General features: G+C 38.3%; 1 protein-coding gene and 1 pseudogene across 1 annotated transcript; one reads left to right on the forward strand and one right to left on the reverse strand.

Moving 5' to 3' along the window:
* Window positions 1-13,982, reverse strand: LOC134204000 (protein cup-like). Its single transcript, XM_062678836.1, has 4 exons — window positions 13,666-13,982; window positions 12,834-13,215; window positions 11,964-12,501; window positions 1-1,513 (listed from the first exon to the last, which is right to left on the reverse strand). Exons 1-4 carry the CDS (start codon window positions 13,748-13,750, stop codon window positions 608-610), a joined length of 1,911 nt encoding a protein of 636 aa, XP_062534820.1. The 5' UTR covers window positions 13,751-13,982; the 3' UTR covers window positions 1-607.
* A 3,994-nt stretch (window positions 13,983-17,976) lies between these two features.
* On the forward strand, window positions 17,977-20,137 carry LOC134203995 (RNA-binding protein spenito-like; annotated as a pseudogene).
* Window positions 20,138-24,886: the final 4,749 nt, after the last annotated feature.

The raw sequence follows: 24,886 nt of genomic DNA on the forward strand, positions 1-24,886 counted from the left end.
TTGGGTTCCTCAGAAAGTCGTATCTCTCTAATTTGTCAAGGCATGTGTGGGAAACTTTCTCAAGTGATTACAGATTTAGTGCCGATTTTACAAAATTCAATGTTGTTTATTATAAAGTCTTAGATTCAAAATGTAAATCCACTATAGCCAATTCAGTCTGAGTAAAACTAATGTAATGTGTTACTTTTTGAGATAATACAATTATTTGGCAAAATTTGTGAAGAATGATAAATGTTTCATCAGAAATGGAAAAGAGGTATAAGGATAGAACTATTGGTTCTTGCAAAATACAAACAATCGTCTTAAATCTATTTCCCTAACGTGAAAAAAAACTGGTATTCATCTATGCCCGAGGACTCATCCGACAACTCTGAAGTCGAATTATTCCGTTCAGCGTAAAAAGAATTGATACGAAAATAAACAAACGAGACATTATTGAGTATCTAAAGGTAGGTAAAGAACGAAACACGAATAAATGGTAATATGAAACAAAAGTGGCAAAGTAAAAATGCTCGAAATACTAATATTCCAACTAACAGATGATTTTTTCATCCACGTGGCATTCAATTCACTATCGGTTTCGAATACGCAGTAAACTGGCTGCTGCTCAGTTTGGGGTTTTCCACGTGACTGATCGCTTCTCGAAACGACGTCGATTGCCAAACGGACGCGATCCTTGCTGCTGATGGTGATTCGGTAACAACATCTGGCGCAACGAAGCCGATAAATCGGGATGATGCGACGCGCTAGCGAAGGGCTGATTTCCCATTCTGGCGTTGCTGCTCGGGAAGGTTTGATTGAACGAGCGATAATTTCCTCCGCCCCCATTATTGGCTGTTTGACTCAGAATCGATAGACTGCGTTGAAGGTTTGGCGAAACTGATTTGACAAATTGCTGTACCTCCGCGTTTGGTTCCGTTTTACCAACAACAGCGGCCATTTCGGCAATTTGGCTGTTTTGTTCGAGGAGTATCTTTCGTTGATCCTGCAACTTCTTACGGAGCAACGCATTCTGCATGATGGATTGGGTGTGCAGCTGAAGCTCGAATTGCGTAGGAACACGTGGACCCTGCGACGGTTGCTGGCGATTAGCATCGGATGCGTTGTCAACGGTGTTTTTGATCAGCATACGACGCAGACTTTCGCTTTGCTGGTTCTTGTTCAGCATCTGCAAGAGATTTTGCTGTTGGGCTACCAAGTTGTTGTTCACGCGATTCTGAGCCATCATATCCACCAGGCGCCTAAAAGCCGAATTAGAATCCGCTGGGATGTCCCCTGGCCCATGGTTGGCCTGCGACGAGAAACGAGGCGGATGATATTGCTGATAATAGTTGCGGTCCGCCGGATAACGGTTATTGTTTCCATGGACATAGTTGTCCGACGATAAATACGAAGCATTCCGACGACCGTCATAGTTTTGACCGGAGGATGTGTTGAACGAATTACCACCGCGGCGGAACCATTTGCTAAAGCGTGATCCAGACTGCGCATTGTTTCCAGCAACTGAATCGGACTGAAATAAAATAAAAAAAAAACCCTAATTAATCCACCTAGCGGGGATGGTGCCTTTCTCGTTTGTTCAAAAGGGTTAAAAAATATATATGAAAAATCTCAAATAAAACTAGTACATAAGTGGATATGTTTTATCTTTCAAATTTGTTTATGCATATATATAAAATTTCTCGCCGAAAGCACCTTGTTGCAAGCTAGTTGCAAGCAAATCGGATGAGCATAAATGTGCCAAAAAAGTACTGTGGTTTTAAAATTTGTATTTTGGCCATAACTTCTGATCCCATAGTCCCATTTCAAAAGGAATGGGACAAAACTTCCGTCGAATGCAATTTTTTTGCGAGTAAATCGGTTAAGGGGTCGTACACTAATTACGTAAGCATATTCTCCGGGTTTTTGAACTCCATCTCCCATGTAAGATTTATCTCATTCAAATTATTTTTTGTTTATATGGAGTATGAAAATGACAGACCCCCCATCCCTTATAAGTGCTTACGTAATCAGGGTGTCGACTCAAATTTTAGAATAAAATTCCCTGACTTTCCAGACCATTCCTCGAAATATTCCAGGTATGAAAAATGTTAGAAAATCTCTGCATGTACAAAACCTTGAAGCCCATATGAGTTCCTGAGCTACTGGAAGCCTAATGACCTCTAGAAACAGAACATAAAGGATTTGGAGAATATTGTAGGCAATTCTGGTCGTTCACAAAGATTCAAGTTAATGCGCAGAACTTCTGAAAATTTTTCATAATTCACATCTTTCCAAAATTGGCTCCAATTAATGTTATAAGTTCGTGGTGCCTTCATCCACCATTAGAAATTCTCACGGATTCCATCGAGTCGCAATAGACCTCCAATACTACTGACGGACTTCTTCAAATCGTTGAAGTTTTCATTATCTTTCTGGAAATTCGTGTGAAATCTTGTATCTTTTCACACGACTTTTGAACTCTTTCCCCACTATCGTTGAAGCTTTTAGAGATCCTTCTAATACGAAGTAAGTATTCTTATTCACTCTTTGTGAAGTTTATGGACTTCTAAAAATAGTTAAGATAATTCCAGATAATCATGAATGCAATCCCTGCAAGCTCACATAAATCTATGCAGCACTTATAGTAAGCCCAGCAAAACATTCTAACAACAGCAATACTGTAAATAATTTGGTTTGAACACAGTCAGGTCGTTTAATGTTTGTCGATTGTGGCCTTCGGTTTAAATAAAGCAATGGATAAGGAAAAAATAAGCAACTTAATAAGGAACATCTAATAGAGTTTTTGAAAAACTCGTGGAAATATGTTAGAAGATTCCTTTGCATATTTTTTTTATATGAATCTCTTCACGAAGACATTCTATTCAAATTTGAGTAAATATCATACCAAGTTTTTGGAGCGGAGCTTTTGAAAAAATCTACTGAACATCCATCAAGAAGCTCCAGGATAAAAAATTATCGAGACAGCTTCCTTTGAGATTTTTTTATGTTTCAGTGAGAATTCTTAAGTGATTTCTGGACAAAATTTTCAAACCAAAACCCTTCCTGATAAAATTGTTTTATAAGAATCGAAAGCAGCGAATGTAAAACTGAAACATTACCATTGACAACAACATCACAACACGTTTAATGTGGTTTAATTGAGATCATCGCCACCTATGTACATGAGGTAGACCATGTGATGCTTTTATCCACTACCTTTCTCTCTACATGACCATTAATTTGACCACCTAAGGACGCCCATCATCAAATGAAGGTTCACGAAATGTTTTTAAAACATTACCTACAGAATCATGTTTGGAGATGAGGCCGATGCTGTAGAGTGCCGTCACAGGTCAACAAAGATACTATTCGGGGTTTTCGTTTAACAAGCTTCCAAATATCTAGTTGTTGGTTGTTGATTGAACATGTTTGATGATTGTTTGTTGAACTGTTCTGAACTATGGCCTATTGCAACCATTTGATTCAGTTTCGACTGCTTTCACTAGATAATCTTCAAACATTTGGGCGTTACATTTTTATCAAAAGGTAATGTGATATATTAGGTTTTTCATTAGAGTTAGTAGAGTTCATTAGAGCATTAAATGAAATTTTCCTGTATCATAAGTACTTCAAAATAATTTTATAAGGAATGACTCTCGCGATTGATGATTAAGTATTTGAAAGAACTTTCAGAACTACTTTTGTTTGATGGGAACATGACTCAAACGCTACTAATAAAGAAACTGCAAAAAAAAAAAACAAAACGATTCAGACACAAAACCATTCAAACTAAATAATCTAAAATATTAAAGGGGACTTTAAAAAAGACTATTTGGATCAGGTCTCAACAGTGACCATTTGAGCAACGTGGCTTTGGAACTTCTGTTATTGCTTAGAGATCAATAGAAACAAACTCGATTACCATGGGGAATATGAAAAGGGCCCGGAGTAGACTTTTGGTCTAGAGACTGCCAACGGCCACACAAAAAATGAGCTTTATAGCTTGATAGTGGAGGTGGTTTTCGACTGTAACTGCCTCGGAGTATTGTTTATCGAAATAATTAGTCGCTTACCAAGGCGATTTCCAATATATTTTCTTCCCAATTAACATCCTTACCAGTGCCCTCATGGAGATGCAGAGGATTCCTCGGTCTCTTGTAGCAATGAGTGTCGGCATCGTTATTGGTCTTGGATTAAAGAAACTCCGAAGCATGTACAGTGAAAATAGCTTTCTAGTCCCGAGAAAACTATTCAATTGGTGAGCTGTGCATTATTTGTTGTTTCTCGGCCAATCACGACTAGCAACTACGATGGGTACAGTCAATCAAGCTAATCATAAGTGTCCTTAGTTTAGTATATTGCTCGAAATTAAAAAAATAACTACCTACAAATTTTCAATATTGGGTTTTGCGATTTTTTTCCCTGACCTCAATCAAAATTCCCTGACATTCCAGGTTCAAAATGAAATTCCCTGATTTTCCCTGACTTTCCAGGTTTTTCCAGGTAGTCGACACCCTGCGTAATTAGTGTACGATCCCTAAGGGTAATTACGAAAAAAAAAACGATTATGTCGCCCTTGGTATGGAAGCGTAAAACGTAAATTTTACGCAATAAGTACCAGGAAATGATTACTATATTTACCTGAGTTTAAATTTCCATAGTTCAACATGGTTGCTTCCTTGACCTCACCTGAGCATTTGATGTAAAAGGTGGTAAAAGGTTCACGTGATTATTCTCAATAAACTAAACTAAACTAAGGTCTATTGTACAAGGAGAATGACCTGAAAACGATCATATTGATGTGATCAAATGAAAGAATCAGGGCTGGTAGCAATCAATGCCGCTCAAAATAGTGACTTTAGTGCAGTAGTGTAATTTCTCATTTTCAATAAGAGATGTCACGCGATGTTTACATATCTGCCTTTTTCAATATCTATAGAAACGCGAAGGATGAATGGCATGCCAAAAAAATCTCAAATAATAATTGTTCCGTGACAGGGCATGAAAGTGTGCAATATCTGCTTAAAAGTATGATTAATTTATCGACTAGTCACTATTCTTCGCATATATCTATTAGAATAATTAAGAACTAAAAATTTTAATTTTAAAATAAAGCACAACATCCTTTCATGACTGCCTTTCATGCGAAATTGATCAAAGAACCCACAATTCTTTCATTTGGTCGCTTGAAATAGAAAAAGGCGCTTTTCTCCCTGTCTTTTGACGATCACGACCTTTTCCAGTACCTACTGCTTTAGTGACTAACACTGACGAAAAAAGGGACAAAATAGTGACTTTCAGCTGCAGAAAAAGTGACCAAATAGTGACTTCTAATTTCATGACAAAAATGACAAAAATTGACTTTTATTTGAAGTTAATAAGGCCATTTAAAAAAATTATGTCGCCCCTAATATCCTTATTGGCCGAAAATTGGGCAAATAATTCCAAAAAAAATATGATTTGCTAAAACATTATACAACAAATCCGATGAAAAGGAAATTCTGTGCATATTTAGTGGAATGTCTTCCCTTTTCATGAAGCATTTAATTTCAGTACTTTGAAATTTTTACAAGTGTACGTATTTTGACCTCAGAAACAGAAAAGACGTATTAGGTCTTCAGTCTCTAAAGATGACTCAAGTATAAGACACTGATCAAACTTTACAAAGTGATGAAATCCAATGGATTAATTCGTCTTATGACAAGTGAAATATGATGAGTCTGTTTTATTTTATTCTATTCAATATTTTTGTATTCGAACTAATTCGGAAAATCTTCGATTGTGTGTGAAATTGCCACTTCTTATGGTAGAAATTTATTTAATGAATTTTTAGACAAAGATTTAATTCGAAACACAAAGCTCATAAATTTGAAACTCAAGAATAATTTTGAAAGCTAAAGATTTTTTTCGGGACTTCGAGAGACCATTCATTTTGCTCTTTAGCAAAACATATGAAACAAAAAATCCCATAGGAGATCTCTTACACACTTAGTTTTTATTTCTACACATCGGCGAAAATCGGCGCAGCCGTGAGTCCAGCAAAATAAATACTGATATCCGGGCAAAAATAATTTTTATTAGCTTATTTTCCGCAATTTTTTGATGATTTTCAGCAACTTTAACAGAAATCTCAGCAAGAAACATGTTTGCTGGGGCTCGGCTGTGCGAATCTCGATCAAAGTTTTACAAATTGTAGAGATCACGGTAGAAAAACTCAAATTAATCCACCTAGCGGTGACGATGCCTTTCTCGATTAAATCAAGATATACTGAAAGTGGCAACTTCGTTTTGACGTAGGACTACGTCTGTGTTTTCTATATTGGGGTACACTTTACGATTGCGAAAATCGGGGACCGTCACGAAAATATGATAGACTTTAAACTTTAATATCTAAGCCGTTTCTCGATGGATTTTCAATTTTTTTGGACCATTCGATCAAGGATAAGTCAACGCTTCTTTGTATTCATTCGAAAATACTGATTTTTAACTATTTATTATCGACAGAGGCGTCGCGTCCGCATGTGCAACCTGTGACAATTTTATCCCCAACATTCAAAATTTTGTCTTTCTAATCCAAACATATATTTGAGTTATGTGCATTTGATAGATGTTTCATGCAAACTTGACTAATGATACTAATGATAATGACATAAACGGAAAATATGCATGATTTGTTATAGGCGGCATGTGATGTGAGGTAACCAAATGCTACGATGGGGGCGCGTTATATTTTTCTCTACGATACCGAACCGCCCCACCGAGCACATGTTGATTCAACACGGAACTTCCAGCCGGGAACGCTTTGTCATGCATCATACACGCATTATTTTGTATGTGTGGATCATCTGCTGTAACCGCAATCGGCGATGTATAGGTAGTCAAAGCGTTCTTCGCTGCAGTGCACGGTTTGGTGCCTGTCGAGAACCGCTTCATTCAAACAGCGCATGCGCGATTCGGTGAAGAGAGCGCGATCGAAACAAAATCGAAAGAGAAGAGTAAAGCGCGCGCATTTCTGCTCCCTCAAAGCGTTCCATGACAAAAGTTCCGCTTTGAATAAGCACCGCGCAGCAAAAGCGCTTTTGATATTTGATATTGAATGGGAGGCCCGTTTACATATCCACTAATCCTGGCGACAATGTGCTGTCCGATAGTACTAGTGCGACATTAGTTCAATTCAAACAGAAATTGTCATCTGCTAATATAAGCGTTTGCAATAAAGCCTGTTTACAAATACGCTTATTATATTCTACACTGAAGTATCCAACAATATTAACATAATATAAACAGACATTTCATCTTCTGATGAAAATCTACATACAGAAATCAAATATGGGTCAACATTTTCAAAGAAATTTGTTTCTGAAGGTTTTTTTTTTCGAGAAATCTAATATATTTAGTTAGGGAGCTGTTCGATATCTGTCCAGTCCAGAATATTGATCAAAGAAATAAATTGTAAATAGAATAATTATTTATAATTGAGAAGAGTTAAGGCTATGAACTTCATGTTCAATTTAGTGTACAGACTTTATTTTTCTGATATGACATGCTTATTACAAATTATTATTAGTAACTTTGCATGATTAATATATTCCAATTTTGTTTCTTTATTTAAAACCTCGTCCCATTTTACGAAATAACTCAAATTAAAATTGAAAGTGCCAGCTCAATAATTTCCAATAGATATTTGTCTTTTTTGTCACATTGGAAACGATTCTGATGATAAAAACTTTTAATTATAAGAACTATCACTTTTAAGCTTAGTTTTGTTTGAGTTAATTCAGTAAATAAATAGTTGCCAAGAACCAGCTAGATGCAACAAAATAAGCAAACATATTGAGAGACGCGCTGGAAAATGACTCGTTCATCATTTCAGGTCCCTTTTATGTGTTTCTCGAAATAATAATATAGTGCACAGGTTGAAGAATCGATCACGCGACGCCTCTGATTATCGATAATTGATAAAAAAGTTTAGAAATAGGTAAACTAGCCAATCACGTACATGCATCACTAGCACAGACATCAAAAATCAATCACTTGCGGGTTTGGATCTAATCCTCAGTTTGAATAAGATTTTACGCATAGCAGACGCATCAAAGCGATCGTAGCGGAGCGGACACAGCATCACGGAGGCGCTAATAACATTTTCAAAGAAAATCCATCGCATTGGTGGTGGTGTTCGATGTGTTGCTGCAGATCATTCAACCTCAACGAACCAGAATTTCATATGAAGAAAAGGTTGACCATAAAAATAGCACTATGGCGATCCCGCACCGCCAGTGCCGATGCTGAAAATGTATTACAAATTGTGGTGTCAGTTAGTTGGAAAAGAACATTGGGAAAAGAAAATTGGTTCTTCTCAGGACCAATATTTTATAAAAAGAAAGAATTGCGAAAATGCACTGTTTCGGTGGCATTGGGTTTGGCGTGGTAGCTTGGTTGCTGTTGGTAATTCCATCCATTAAAATTCACTACATCATCTCCCTCTGACGCGCTATCAAATTCGCTATTTACGATTGAGTTTTACACTTTGAAAAAAGTTTATTTCGGATAGTCGGATCAACCTTCTTTTGTATAAAATCAATGAAGACGCCACCTCAGTGGAAACGATCTACAGCAACCACCCATCGGTGAACGTCGCTCGGACAGACAGATGCCGAAAGATAATGTTTTGTAATATGGAGAAGCTTCGTCTTGAGTCAAATTTCTGATGTCATTCCTCGCAACAATACGCATCTTAGATAAACAACATCTCATAACCAAATTCAGAATCTTGCGAGAAAGTTTCATTGGATTCTTGGAATTTATCATTCTAAGAACGGTCCGTTGTCTGTGGAAACCCGATCGAAATGGCTCGCGCGCGCCGAAAAGCAGCTTTCTTATATCTAATGAAGTAATTTCCTTAGCCCCGCCCCTTCATTAATCGTTATGAGTGCACATTATATTTACACCCATATCAGTTCACAAAGGGGCGGGGCTAACGAGCTTAATTTATTAAATACAAGAAACCTGCTGTTCGGCGCGCGCGAGCAATTTTGATCCGGATTCCACAGAGAGCGGTTTGACATTAGGTGCAGCGGAGCGGACACAGCAGCACGAAGTGGGCGGAAGTGTGGCAATGCTGCAAATTTATTTCAACCTTTGGAGGCTTAGCGAAAAATCATCAAGTGACGGTCGGACAACTACAACGTAACTACAACGCAAGGTGTCGACAATCGATTTAATGCAGTTAGTTATTGGAATGGGAATTGGGAAAAGAAAATTGGTTCTTCTCAGGACCAAAATTTTACGAAACGGAAGAGTTAATTGCGAAAATGGACTGTTTCGGTGGCATTGGGTTTGGCGTGGTAGCTTGGTTGCTGTTAGTGATCCCATCATGTCAAATTTACTGCCTCATCTCCCTCCGACGCGCTATCAAATTCGCTATTAATGAATTGCTGCACTTTGAAGAAAATTTATCTCGGATTGACCTTCTTTTGTATAGAATGGTGGCTCGGAAAAAAACTGATTTCAATTCCCATGACTAACAGAAACAAAACCAAATAATTTTGCCAGAAAATTTCACTTTCCGCCAATGACAGCATAATCGATGAATACGCCAATACCTCTTCTTAGATACATAGTTTGAGTCATGAAAAGAACTATGTGTAATTAATTCTTGAAGTTCTCCTCACTTTGCCACGTACGTTCCCATCGCGGGCGAAAACCAAACGTCACAAATAAATATATTTACGTTTGGTTTCATGCCACTTCTGATTCTGCTTATTTCTCCTTTATTTCGGACATTTTTGAGGATGGTGTCTTTTAGGATTGTGATATCCTCCACTGAAAGCCAGTCGAGTGATTTCAGCGGCGATGCGGCCGATGAGTCATGTTAATTCCATGGTTAGAAGAAGCAAAGTCCATCCAACTGGGATCAACTATTCGCCTTCTTGATTCAGTTGACCTCCGAGCAATTTGCTCAATGTTAATAAAGAAACACAAATTATTATGGCCAATACCATCCATTTCGTATAGCTACGTAGTCCTACGTCACCTTTGCGTACAACCCGATTGGGCTGCACCTTTGAGTTTTTTCCAATTCCTATCTACCAAAAATGTTGGCAATTTTGTTTTTCTGTAAAATAAGCATAATACATTATGTTATAATCAAGTTATGACGATCGTGAAATTTTCTTTTATCCATTTTTGACAGAGAAAGTATTTCAAGTATTGTTATTTGTAACACATATTGATATAATTGTTATGACTAACTGGTCGGGTTGGTATATAACATCATGGGTCTCCAAGACTCCAAGACTCCGAGATTCACAGTGAATTTAGAGTTACGAAGATGTTCCGAATGGTTGTCCGACATTTCGCGGTAAAACATTTTGCGGTGTACCATTTCGCGGTCTGTATCATTTGGCGGTAATCTGTTTCGCGGTTTATACAATTTGGCGATATTCCGTTTCGCGGTATTCAAGCTTTGCTTATCTTTTTAACTTTTTTTTGTATTTTTAAGAGTTTGCCAATATTTTCTACCAACTATTAATTTTCTCTTATTTATATGGCCGCTTCTTTCATTGCGTTTCCCTTTCAAGTATTTTTCTCTTTTCTTTTACGCATTATTTTATGTTATCTCCAAAAGACATATACATTATTGTCAATATTAGATGTGTGAACTTTGTCATCAAGATACACTATATCATATGGTAAAGGTCGCTGTCTTAATACCTTAAAAGGCTATGGTATTCTGGTAGAACTCAGAAGATGGAATGACTGAAAATTATGCATAAGGCAAAATGTATCTTCATTAAATGTTAGCCGGTATTAGGCTAAATATCGTGTGCTGTCTTCTTCAAATGTTTGCATTTGCCCGGTAAAAAACAATATGTGTTGTTTCGTCTTCTTTAAATGTTCGCATTTGCCCGGTATAAGGCAAATTGTGATGTTTTGCCTTCTTTAAATATTTGCATTTGCCCGGTATAAGGCAAAGCAATCCGTTGTTTTGCTTTCTTTAAATGTTTGCATTTGCCCGGTAGAAGGCAAATTATGTTGTTTCGCATTCTTTGCATACCGTCATCGGGGGTGACAATGGGTCAAATGGGGGTGAGAATGGGTCACTGTTTCAACCTCTTAGAATGCCTGTAGATTGGATTGAATCCATCTGAGGGCAAGAAGATTAAAATATAAGAGACCTTTTCAAACGATTTTGCTCTTCGACCTCCTAACTGCCGGTGAAAGCGATGACCCATTCGCATCCCCAGACCCATTGTCACCCCCGGTGCGGTGGCGGTAGTCGTATTTGCAAATATGTTTTGCTTAAAACATTTTTTTTGTTGGGATTTGAATTTATATGAGTCTGGTGTAAACTCAATGATTATTCGCTATACATAATAATTAGGTGAATTTCAAGGCTTTACAAAGCTAAAGAACACATTACTGAACTACTTGTAACATTAGTAAAATTAAACCTGCAAATTGGTATTGACCGCGAAAAGTTTCACCGCGGAATTGTACTAACCGCGGAATGGTATACCGCCAAATAATATAAACCGCAAAATGTTATACCGCGATATGATACTGAACGCGAAATGGTAGACCGCGAAATGGTTAACCGCGGAATGTTTTACCGCAAAATGTCGTACAATCGTTCCGAATAGCTCACGGATCAAAAAGTACTAAGTGATAATTTTCCTAAATCTGTCATTTCATGTCTGTCATGAATAAAGCATCTTTTAATGAAGTTACAAAATTTTCAGTATTTTTTTCATTCCACGACGATGCTCCTAACAACACATAGTCAAAAGTTTCAAAATAGTTAAAAATAGTGACTTTTTCCGACAAAAGGTGACTTTAGTGACTTGAGTTCGAAAAAAGAGACTTTTTAGTGACTGACCCGAAAAAAGAGACCAAGTCACTAAAAAGTGACCCGCTACCAGGCCTGAAAAATAAGCCCTATTTGAAAGGCCGAATATGTAAATCAAGGAACAAAAACTTACGCCGAGCAGTGAATCAAATTTCATAAACTCCTCAAAGTTGTTCACGTTGACGCCGCTGTTGTGCTTCTGCGCATCTTCCATCATGTTGTTGAATTCGTTCAAATGCTTCGTCGGGGTACTGCGGGCCGGTGGCGGTGAGCCAGTGTTGGACGTGGTAACACTTTCAATGTCATTTTCACGCCCGCCGGATGAGTCATGCGGTTTGAGATGGTCGCCACTGCTCTTCTTGGCATGGACATGCTCGTAATGGTGCAGCTCGTCGTAGAAGGAGATATGCTTGCCCGAGTTTTTGCTGGAGTTTTTCCCGTCATCGGTGTTCGTCTTTTCGGAAGATGATTGCGAAACCGACAGGTCATCATCAAAGCCACGCAGTTCTATTGTGTCCAAGCGCGAGGTAGGACCAGCAGTCACCCATTCCGGTTCTTCTTCGATGATGGTGTTTTGCATATGATGATGATGATGCTGATCACCATCGGAACTGTAGCTCTTGACGATCACATGATGATGGCTGTTGCTGAATTCATAGTTACGTCTGAACCTGTGGTAAAATAAAAGATTTAAACTAATAAAACAAACAGAATTTACCCCAAAAAGGTTGAACAAACCACAAAGAAAAATCTGTCAATTGCTTCTTTGAGTTAGTTTAATTGAGCTAAATAAAATATTTCCCGAGCATCCGATCACTGAGAAGCTTCTGCCTAAAATCTAGACGTTAAATATGAAATGCTTATCATCGGAAGTTGATCCAAAGATGGTAGATCCAATTTTGGTAAAAATAACAAATCAGAGGATAAACCAAACAAACAGTAGATTTTTATTAATTTAGCTTAGTCAAGAATGAGAGAAAGAGCGTGCTAACAATAACCCTACCTTGGACCGACAAAACCGTTCTCGCGTCCATTGTGGTGATATTTCAACTTTCCAACCACTTCCTGTCTTTCTTTGTTCGCACTATTTCCTGCAGCACTGCAGTTCTCTTTATGCGGCTGTGGGTGATGAACTGTCGGTGGCTTGTTGACACGGCGATTGGACGGATGATTCGGCTGAGTTTTCCATATGGAAAAAACTGAAATTTTGGGATCGTCTGCTGCGGACGGCCGACGGTAGCAGGATTTAGCTTTTCTAATCGCTAATAGCTGACCGACCGTATATCGAATCGGCGGTGCATAAACGGGCTGGACCTCGGACAAAATGATCGCCGGTAGACCGCAACTCAATATAGCAGGATCGAGTTCTTCCAACGGTGGGTCATCTGTATTCGTAGGATGAGATAATTTAATAAATACACACACCTGTGATTAATGTTGCTTAGGAATTCCTAATGTGCGATAAGGTGGATTTAAATCACAAATCTAAACTGAAGATTAATTACGGAAAAAATAGCAGATTGATCTGATAACCCATATGAGTTAATTTAAAATCTTAAGTATTTGCATCAAAATGGCCAACGGAAAAAGCTGCAGAATAGCGTAAAATTAATTATATACGAATTATGTGAGAGCGGACTTGTTTAATAAAGATAAAAGGTTAATCACTACCAGCCCTGTGGTTAGGATTGTTAAAAGGAAGCGATTTTAGTACAAAATGGAGATGGTGAAACAAATGGAGGTACGATCACATTTTAAATGCGATTATCAAGCCCATGGTTTCAACAAACGATTTATTATTGATTGTGATGTAAAAATGACGACAGCAACATTACCTGCTTTCAGTAAGTTCGAACAATCGCTGTATTGTTCGGAATTTCTATACATCTTGCTGGCGCTGGCACTTAAAACTTTCACCATTTTATTTGTTCTCTATATTTTTTCTCACAATTTAAAACCACAGAAAAACTCGCATTCGTAATGCAACTTATCTAGGTACAACTAATAAATTTAACACGTTCCGAAACGTAAAAATAACACGAATTAGTAAAAAACTATTATATTCTGCAACATTTAGCACTTTTTTCGTCCTTGCCAAGCGAGGTGCACAACGGATTGATCAGTTCTTGAGGATTTCCATTTTGCAGGAGGTAAAGGCGGTTATGTATTTGTTATTTACAAGCCATTAAGGAGTGTCAGTTGTATATAACGGTCTTGCACACGCTATTCCTGTTCTTGCTGCAGTTGAAGTTTGGAGTGTACTTATTTACTTAATTGATTTCCATCAGACGAGCGAACGTCATTATAAAAGTAAACATAAACCTCCTGGAACGTCAAACGGATGAATATAATATTATGACTGTTATTTATCGTGTACATAATAGCCAATGCACACGCGAAATGAGTGAAATATTTCATCTTATCATGGCCATGCACTAGGAATGGGCGTTTTACGGAAAAACTATCGATACTTCCGGATCGATGATTTTATTGTCGAAATATTCGAAATATTCGTCGGCGTTGAATCATCGATATTCCGATGCAATATTGATACGTCCGTAAAATGTAAAGCAAAAGCAAAAAAACCCAGATTTATCCCCCAGTGATGATTATGGCTTTCTCGATTCAATGTGTTGAATTCAGGCCTGGGAATTGTCGCGTTTGTCAGTGACACCTGACAAGATACATAAAAACATGGTCAGTCAAAAAAAACTTGTCAACTTCCAGTTTTCCGTCGCACGACTGGACCCCCACGACCAGATGACAACTTTTTCCAACCGCGACAATTTGCTTTTGTTGTATGTCTTGTTAGAGCACACATCTGCGACAAAAGTGTGACAACGCATACAGTTCCGACTCTGTGCACGACACAACATTGGTCCCGAAAGTAAGTTATGTCGCATCTTCTATTTGTCCATCTGCGTGGAGGAGCAATAGCAGCGGACAAATTTGAAACCTATCATACCGAAAAGGGCACTTTATAATTAATTATTTCTTTTTTCTTTGACAGATTTTCTGTTTAGAAGTAAGAAATTTTATTCAATTTTTGCGTTGTTACGTACATAATAAGGCCGATACAAATATTTAAAATCTATTTTGTCTCCCCCCCTCGGATTTTTTTTTGCCAAAAAAATAATATTTTGAGGGGGCAACAAAATAAAATTCGGATAATTTTGAGGATTTTCAAAACATTCTTTAAGAGAAGTCCGAGAAGTTTTTTGATTTTTTTATTTTAATATTTATTTTTTATTATCCCCCCCCCCCTTGACCTTTCGGAGACCAGTAGGACAAAAAGTATATTAAATATTTGTAACGGCCTAATATATAAACAAAAAAAAACAAGTGTCTCTTGCATAGAGAAAGATCCCCCAGTGTCGAATAACTGAGCCTCAATGCAACACAAGTTTGCCTGCTTTTCACGCGGTTTACGGTTATACGATTTTTAAACCGATTTTGTTCACCTGGTTTTGAAAAAAAAAATCGGAGCCAACGAAACAGCGATTTTTGATAAAGTCGTTTTTACGCGGTTTTTGTGATTTACGCGGTTTTGACTTACGCAGTACAATCGTCCGCGTAAATATCTACTTCAGTGGATTCTGACCGGTACACCGTTTGTAGCAATTGCCTGATAGACATTTATTTGACTGCAATATTTTATGTATAAGAGAAATACGGAATTTTATTTGAGCGAATATCCTACATTAGGGGCAATTAAGGAACATTCGATACATTTACTGTTGTGGGGCCGTACACTTATTACGCTGCATTTTTCTGTGTTTTTTTCGAAACCCCCTCCCCATGTAAAATTTTTTTCTTACACATTATTTTTTATTTATATGGAGAGTAAGAAAATGATAGTACTCCCCCCATAAGTGCTTACGTGATAAGTGTACTGTCATGAAACGCTCATGCGGGCTTGTTCATGCTATGTACAGCGTGGTATGTTTTTTGGTTTATGTTGTTCAAAATACAACAGCTTGTGTGCTCGAGTGTTAATGGCCCGCTTAAAAGATTTCTGGATATGGATCATTACAAACCATTCGTGATTTTTAAACATACATTTTAGATATGTAATTAAATGACGGATTTTGGTTAAACAGGAGGAGCTGGACTAAAATCTCCAAAATTCGACATATTATTATTATGCCGTACATATTAGCCGGCTTCAACGGCTAAACCCAGAAACCACACCATTTCAGTTTCCCCACATTTTGTCATCAATTCATAATGACAACATTTTGCTGACAACGACAACAATTTTTGTCGCGACAAAATTCGAAGGTGACATGACGAACTTTTTTGTCAATAACCATGACAACTATTCTAATCCGTCTGGTTGTGCAAAACCTTAGTCGTGATGGAGAGCGTCACACGACAACTATATCGTAACAAAATAAGTATGTGACAAGATTCAAAATGTCTTGTCGGAGCGAGAGACCAGTAGTACGCTGTATCGAGCTACGTTGGTTAGGTTTTGTTGTCCAGTTTGAGGTGACTGTTTTCTCTTTGGTTTTGTCGCATGGTTTCCCTGTATGAAGGTGACAAATCCCAGGCCTGGTTGAATTCGTACAACTTTGTTGTACGAGAAAGGCAAAAAGTGAAAAATATAGCAAATATTAGATATACATTAAAAACAGCGATACCACAGAGAAACAGACGTCTCACTCTACACATGTATCATCCACAGAGAAACAGACGTCTCACTTAAAACAAAATGCAATCAAAATCATCGTCACGAAAACATTACCGCCCAATGCTGAAAGCACTGAAGGTGGACAAGCGGCAACCAGGTGGCGGTAGTGAGCAAACGTCAAACACAAGCAAAACCGATGGAAGCGCCATCGGTGGCCGATCGACCACCTACAAAAAATTGAACTCACCGTTAAAAAGATGAACGATGATACATGTGTAGAGTGAGACGTCTGTTTCTCTGTGTTCTCGAATCTCGGTTTGAATCTGCCGAGAACCGCACAGCCGAGTGCTCGGCAGTGATCTCAGCAGTTTACTCACTACCGACATTTTCGGTTTGTGCAAAAATCGCGACAAAATTCGAAGGTGACATGACGAACTTTTTTGTCAATAACCATGACAACTATTCTAATCCGTCTGGTTGTGCAAAACCTTAGTCGTGATGGAGAGCGTCACACGACAACTATATCGTAACAAAATAAGTATGTGACAAGATTCAAAATGTCTTGTCGGAGCGAGAGACCAGTAGTACGCTGTATCGAGCTACGTTGGTTAGGTTTTGTTGTCCAGTTTGAGGTGACTGTTTTCTCTTTGGTTTTGTCGCATGGTTTCCCTGTATGAAGGTGACAAATCCCAGGCCTGAGTTGAATTCGTACAACTTTGTTGTACGAGAAAGGCAAAAAGTGAAAAATATAGCAAATATTAGATATACATTAAAACAGCGATACCACAGAGAAACAGACGTCTCACTCTACACATGTATCATCCACAGAGAAACAGACGTCTCACTTAAAACAAAATGCAATCAAAATCATCGTCACGAAAACATTACCGCCCAATGCTGAAAGCACTGAAGGTGGACAAGCGGCAACCAGGTGGCGGTAGTGAGCAAACGTCAAACACAAGCAAAACCGATGGAAGCGCCATCGGTGGCCGATCGACCACCTACAAAAAATTGAACTCACCGTTAAAAAGATGAACGATGATACATGTGTAGAGTGAGACGTCTGTTTCTCTGTGTTCTCGAATCTCGGTTTGAATCTGCCGAGAACCGCACAGCCGAGTGCTCGGCAGTGATCTCAGCAGTTTACTCACTACCGACATTTTCGGTTTGTGCAAAAATGACAGTTGTTGCCGTGGGTAATTCCGACGGGCCTGAAAGGGTTAATAGCGTGAACGCGCATGATGAGCGATGTAGCGAACGCGTTCCGTTTTGTTGTTGCTCAATGTTGACACACATACATGAGGGAGCTAATTGAAGCAAAAGCGGTAGAAAAAGGAACGGCCATAACAGATTTGTTGATGGTTCTGTACAGAAGGAATGAAGAAAGATGGTTTTCTTTCTAGCGGAATGAAATGTGTGTATGATATTGCGCTGTTCACACTAAATCGAACAACACAGTTTGAAAGTGTGACGGTTCCAAACTGTGACCAAAAGTGTGACGGTGTCGATTACAATGGATTTTGACATCGATAAATGTCAGACGAAAGCAAACGGTGTGAGAACCACGTGCTTTTGTTTTGAACATTTTCTTCTGACATTTTCGCATTTTGCAACTTCTTGCATTTTCTCCTTCTAAATGATGGCCAAGGTTGCCAGTTGTGCAGTTTTCATAATTATTTCCTTCAGAAAATAATATTATTTAGTAGGATTCGCGAAAAAGAATTCGGCAACTGTGTACACGCAATAAAAAAGTGTGATTATCAAAGTGCATCGATAATCCATGTTTCAAGGCAAACTGCAATAGTATAATTGTGAAAGATTGAATGTGAGAATTTGTTGAGTATTGTGAATATTGTAGTGTAGTGTAGATGATGTATTCATTGTGTTATTTGTAGATCATTGCTGTAACGAAGTCTTTGTATTGAAGTCCCTGTTTCGTCATCGTCTTGCATAGATCATATTACCGTTACTTACCGTGAGTTTGTTCCTTGGTAGTTTGTAAATTTGTTTATAATTAAAATTAATTGTTAATATAGAATCGTCCGCTAGCCTGCAGAGTTAGAGAGCAGAAATAGGCTAGTTGCTGTGGGAGAAAACTAGATTGTATGTTTATTGTATTGTTTATATGTTTAATTATTAATGTAAAATATACTTTTAGTTGAATTCGTTCACCAACCTGTAGTATTCAGAGCAAGCGGCTAATGATTTTAGTTTGTATAAGTGATTCTAGACTATGAATTGATTCTGCTTTTGCGGATTGTACATTAAACATAAGCAATCAAATATACCATTCGTGAAATCACATATTTCACGTGCCCCAATTTACCGTACAATGTGGCAAGATTTACATTAGACTTGATTCGAATTCTCAATTTTGCATATGCGCTAATACCATTGACGAATACATAGACCGAAATGTCCGGTACAAAACCATCAGAAAATCGGGCACCATGTCTTCTTCTTCATTTTGAAGAAAATACCCCTCGTGGGTGACGAATTACATAAATATTTTACGAACGCTGACTTACCCCCTCTTGACGTTTTGACAGTTTGTTTGTTTTTCTCCCTCACCTTGTGACGTCGTTTCGGTTCGTTTGTTGTTTGTTCGTTTCGTTACTCAGTTGGAGCGTGAGTTCGACCGTTTTAGTGCCATCAAAAAGAATGAATATAACAAAGGGGACACCCAGGCCTACATTCTGTACGATTATATTGATGCTGCTACGGCTGCTGTGAAGGAAATGCGTGGATTCCCGTTAGGGGCACCGGATCGTCGTATTCGTATCGATTTTGCTGATAACGGAACAGCACCATCGTTCTCGAAGAACAGTGGAGGTTTTGAGGAAGGCGGTGAGTATCGTCGCGGCCCCGACTACGAATATCCGGAAGGCGGTGCATCATATGAGGAAAATTCATCGTACGGCTATGGTGGAAAACCGTTCCGCGGCCGTGGAGGATTCCGCGGACGTGGTGGTTTCCGTGGCGGTTTTCATCGTGATGGCCCACCGCACCACGGGGACAATGATGAATGGCGTCGATCAGGAGCCGATGGCGAATATGATTCACGCCGTCGTTCTGGATCACGTGAACCAGGAATCGATAGATCTCGTTCCCGTTCACCGAGGCGACGCAGTCTTGTAGGAATGGCATGTTATTGAATGCAAGAACGTTACCAGAAGTGGCACGGAAATCTACCACAGTCTGACAAGGGGCGCTGATTTTGCAGATTTCTCTATTCCCCGCCAAGTTGCACCTAACGGACGGAGACAACGGAATAGTGGACAGCTTGATGAAGGACGAGGAAGGTAAACACCACCTTCGTATTACTCAGCGACTACGCCTCGATCAACCCAAGTTGGAAGATGTGCAGAAGCGCATATCGACGTCATCGTCGCACGCAATCTTTCTCGGCCTGCCGGGATTGACGTCATCGGTAGCATCGTCGGATGATGCCAGGGTTCAGACGCGTCCACTGCGTTATCTCGTGTCCTACCTGAAGCAGAAAGAAGCGGCCGGCGTTATATCCTTACTCAATAAAGAAACGGAAGCAACTGGTGTGCTCTACTCATTCCCGTCATGCGATTTTTCGACAGAATTGTTGAAACGAACATGTCACAACCTCACTGAAGGAAGACCATCTGGTAATCGTGGTGGTCCGAGGAGGAACAATCCTCTGAAGTGCCTTCTTTCTGGTATTGCAGCAACTACCTAGTCCATATTGGCACAGCATACAACATGGCTGGTCTAAAAATTTATTTGTAAATCAAAAGTTTGTTCTTATGACAAAGTTTTGATTTTCTGTTTATAAGTGGCCACTTAATATATTTGTTACATTTGGCTTGAAGGCCTACAATGTGATTTTTAAAAGTTAATTTTTGATCTAGCAGAAGTCCTAAATATTTAGAATTCTGATAGTTTACCTGCAGTGAGCGATCTGATAAATAATTTTGGATCAGTTTAATAGCTGGTTGGTTGTTTGCTCATTGTTTGTTGATTGCTTCATTGTTTGTTGGTTGATTGATTGGTTGCTTGATTGGTTGGTTGGTTGGTAGAATGATTAATTGGTTGGTTGCTGCTTGATTTGTTAGTTGGTAGAACTGTTGAATGGTTGGTTGCTTGATTGGTTGGTTATTTGGTTGATTGGTTGTTTGACTGGTTGATTGATTGGTTGGTCGGCTGGTTAGTTGATTAGTTGTTTTGTTGGTTGCTTGAATGGCTGATTGTTGGGTTGCTTGATTGGTTGATTGGTAGCTTGCTGGAATGGTTGATTAGTTAATTATTCAGTTGATTGATTGCTTGATTGGTTGGTTGATTAGTTGATTGCTTAATTAGTTAGTTGGTTGATTGTTGGTCGGTTGTTTGATGCGTTGATTAGTTGTTTTGTTGATTGCTTGATTGGTAAATTAGTTGGTTGGTTGCTTGATTTGTTAGTTGGTAGAATGATTGATTGATTGGTTGGTTGCTGCTTGATTTGTTAGTTGGTAGAACTGTTGAATGATTGATAGTTGGTTGGTTGCCTGACTGGTTGATTGATTGTTGGTCGGCTGGTTAGTTGATTAGTTGTTTTGTTATTTGGTTGATTGGTTGGTTATTTGATTGATAGGTTGCTTGACTGGTTGGTTGATTGGTTACTTGATTAGTTGGTCGGCTGGTTAGGTTGCCAAAAGGTTGCTTGGATGGCTAATTGGTTGGTTGCTTGATTGATTGATTAGTTGGTTGGTTGCTTGATTATTGGTTGGTTGGTTGATTAGTAGCATGCTTGAATGGATGGTCGTTTGATTGATTAGTAATTTGGTTTATGGGTTGCTGCTCGATTTGTTAGTTTGTAGAATGGTTGGTTGCTTAATTGGTTGATTCGCTGGTTGGTTGCTTGATTGCTTGGTTGATTGGTAGCTTGCATTAATTGTTGGTTGGTTGCTTAACTGGTTGATTGGTTGGTTGCTTGATTGGTTAGTCGGCTGGTTAGTTGATTAATTGTTTTGTTGGTTGCTTGGTTGATTGGTTAATAAGTTGATTGGTAGCTTGCTTGAATGGTTGGTTGTTTGATTAGTTAGTTGATTGATTCGTTGGTTATTTGGTTAGTTGGTTGCTGCTTGATTTGTTAGTTGGAAGAATGGTTGATTGGTTGGTTTCTTTTTTGTTTATTGATTACTTGATTGGTTGGTAATTTGGTTGATTGGTTGCTTGACTGATTGATTGATTGGTTGGTCGGCTCGTTAGTTTATATGTTGTTTTGTTGGTTGCTTGAATGGTTGATTAGTTGGTTGATTGCTTGGTTGATTTGTAGTTTGCTTAAATGGTTGGTTATTTGATTGATTGCTGCTTGATTTGTTAGATGGTAGAATAATTGATTGGTTGGTTGATTGCTTGCTTGATTGGTTGGTCAGCTGGTTAGTTGACATGTTGTTTTGTTGGTTGCTTGTTTGGTTGATTAGTCGATTCGTTGCTTGATTGATTGGTAGCTTACTTGAATGGCTGATTGCTGGATTAGTTGGTTGGTTAGTTGGTTGATGGGTTGCTTTACCGTTTGATTGAATGGTTGGTCGGCTAGTTGGTTGATTAGTTGTTTTGTTGGTTTCTTGATTGGTTGATTAGTTGATTGATTGATTGATTAGTTGATTGGTTGAATGCTGCTTGATTTGTTAGTAGGTAGAATTGTTGATTAGTTAGTTCCTTGATAGTTGGTTGTTTGGTTGCTTCATTGTTTGTTGGTTGATTGATTGGTTATTTAGTTGAATGGTTGCATGATTGGTTGGTTGATTGATTGTTGGTTGGTAGAATGATTAATTGGTTGGTTGCTGCTTGACTTGTTAGTTGGTAGAACTGTAGAATGGTTGGTTGCTTGATTGGTTGTTTGACTGGTTGATTGATTGGTTGGTCGGCTGGTTAGTTGATTAGTTGTTTTGTTGGTTGCTTAAATGGCTGATTAGTTGGTTGCTTGATTGGTTGATTGGTGGCTTGCTTGATTGGTTGGTTGCTGGAATCGTTGACTAGTTAATTATTCAGTTGATTGGTTGCTTGATTGGTTGATTGATTAGTTGATTGGTTGATTAGTTGGTTGGTTGATTGTTGGTCGGTTGCTTGATGGGTTGATTAGTTGTTTTGTTGATTGCTTGATTGGTAGATTAGTTGATTGGTTGCCTGATTATTGGTTGGTTGCTTGATTTGTTAGTTGGTAGAATGATTGATTGATTGTTTGGTTGCTGCTTGATTTGTTAGTTGGTAGAACTGTTGAATGGTTTATAGTTGGTTGGTTGCTTAAGTGGTTGCTTCATTGTTGGTTGGTTGCTTGACTGGTTGATTGATTGTTGGTCGGCTGGTTAGTTGATTATTTGTTTTGTTGGTTTCTTGGTTTATTGGTTAATAAGTTGATTGCTAGGTTGCTTGATTGGTTAGTTATTTGGTTGATGGGTTGGTTGGTTGCTGCTTGATTTGTTAGTTGGTAGAATGGTTGACTGGATGGTTGCTTCATTGTTGGTTGATTGATTGATTGGTTGGTAATTTGGTTGATTGGTTGCTTGACTGGTTGATTGTTTGGTTGCTTGATTGACTGGTCGGCTGGTTATTGATATGTTGTTTTGTTCGTTGCTTCAATGGTTGCTTGGTTGGTTGATTAGTTGATTCGTTGCTTGATTGATTGGTAGCTTGCTTGAATGGCTGATTGCTGGATTAGACAATCAAGCAACCAATCAACCAAATAAAACAAACTTTCAAGCAACCAACAAACAATGAAGCAATCAACCAACCAATTAAGCAACCAGCCAACTATCAAGGAACCAACTAATCAACAGTTCTACACACCAAAATCATAAAAAAAATTCAGCAAAATGCTTTACTGAAACATTATTAGTAATTTTGAAACTTACTGAAAATCAGTATACCGATTTGTCTTAACTGAAAATCAGCATTTTTCTAGATTACTGATCGTTCAGCGTTTTTTTCGACGGGCACTGCTGTCAAACTTTAGGAAAAATTAGCCATTTTAGCTTAGTGATTTCTTTTCACAATTATTGTTTTATATAATATTTGTCATTTTAATCCATGATGAAACCGGTAAGTAGGGGAAATGACGGCTTTGGCAGGTTTTGTTCTATTATTGGCAGGGGTTTTTTTATGACTGACTAGGCTCAAATTTGGCCTAAACATTTTTTGCATATCAAAGAATATTGTGGCCAAATTTCATAAAATTTGCTCCACAAAACCCCCCTGCCAATAATAGAACAAAACCTGCCAAAGCCGTCATTTCCCCTACTTACCGGTTTCATCATGGATTAAAATGACAAATATTACAAAAAACAATAATTGTGAAAAGAAATCACCAAGCTAAATGGCTAATTTTTCCTAAAGTTTGACAGCAGTGCCCGTCGAAAAAACGCTGAACGATCAGTAATCTAGAAAAATTGGTACATATACTGATTTTCAGTAAGTTTCAAAATTGCTGATAATTTTTCAGTAAAGCATTTTGCTGAAATTTTTTTCATGATTTTGGTGTGTATCCAACCAATCAATCAATCAATCAACTAATCAACCAATCAGAAAACCAAAAAAACAACTAATCAACCAATTGATTGTTGGTTGGTTGCCAATACAACCAACCAATCAGGTTATTTGATTGATTGGTTGCTTGCCTGGTTGATTGATTGGTTGGTCGAGTTTAGGACTCTCCATTTAATTCCACCAATTATTTTGACATCTTTGCAGATACGTATTTCGACCACAACTGTGTGGTCGTATTCAGTGTCTCGTACTCGACTCGACTGTTTTGTTGCTTGCTTAATTAGTTCGTAGGTTGGATAATTGATTGGTTGATTGGTAAATTGCTTGATTGGTTGGTTGATTGATTGGTTGGTTATTTGGTTGATCGGTTGATTGGTTGCTGCTTGATTTGTTAGTTGGTAGAATGGTTGATTGGTTGGTTGGTTGCTTGATTGTTGATTGGTTCTCAATCTTACCAACTAATCAGGTTATTTGGTTGATTGATTGACTGGTTGATTGATTAGTTGCTTGATTGGTTGGTCGGCTGGTTAGTTCATATGTTGTTTTGTTGGTTGCTTCAATGGTTGCTTGGTTGATGATTAGTTGGTTGGTTGCTTGATTGCTTGGTTGATTGGTAGCTTGCCTGAATGGCTGATTGCTGGATTAGTTGGTTGGTTGCTTAATTGGTTGGTTATTTGGTTGATTGTTTGCTTTACTGGTTGATTGAATGGTTGGTCGGCTGGTTAGTTGATTAGTTGTTTTGTTGGTTGCTTGAATGGTTGATTGGTTGGTTGCTTATTTGGTTGATTAGCTTGTTGGTTGATTAGTTAGTTGGTTGATTGGTAGCTTGCTTAATTGGTTGGTTGCTGGATTAGTTGATTGATTGGTGGTTGGTTACTTATTTGGTTGATTGGTTGCTTTACTTGATTGATTGGTTGTGGTTATTTAGT

This window comes from Armigeres subalbatus, unplaced genomic scaffold, assembly GCF_024139115.2.
Source record: "Armigeres subalbatus isolate Guangzhou_Male unplaced genomic scaffold, GZ_Asu_2 Contig323, whole genome shotgun sequence".
Lineage (NCBI taxonomy): Eukaryota > Metazoa > Arthropoda > Insecta > Diptera > Culicidae > Armigeres > Armigeres subalbatus.

What these genes read in the sequence shown, in the direction of transcription:
- LOC134204000 (XM_062678836.1), bottom strand. Translation starts at nt 13,750, where the DNA reads ATGGTGAAAGTTTTAAGTGCCAGCGCCAGCAAGATGTATAGAAATTCC. An exon ending in AACGGTTTTGTCGGTCCAAG is followed by an intron (nt 12,502 to 12,833) that starts GTAGGGTTATTG and finishes ATTTTACCACAG; the next exon opens with GTTCAGACGTAACTATGAAT. An exon ending in AATTTGATTCACTGCTCGGC is followed by an intron (nt 1,514 to 11,963) that starts GTAAGTTTTTGT and finishes ATTTTATTTCAG; the next exon opens with TCCGATTCAGTTGCTGGAAA.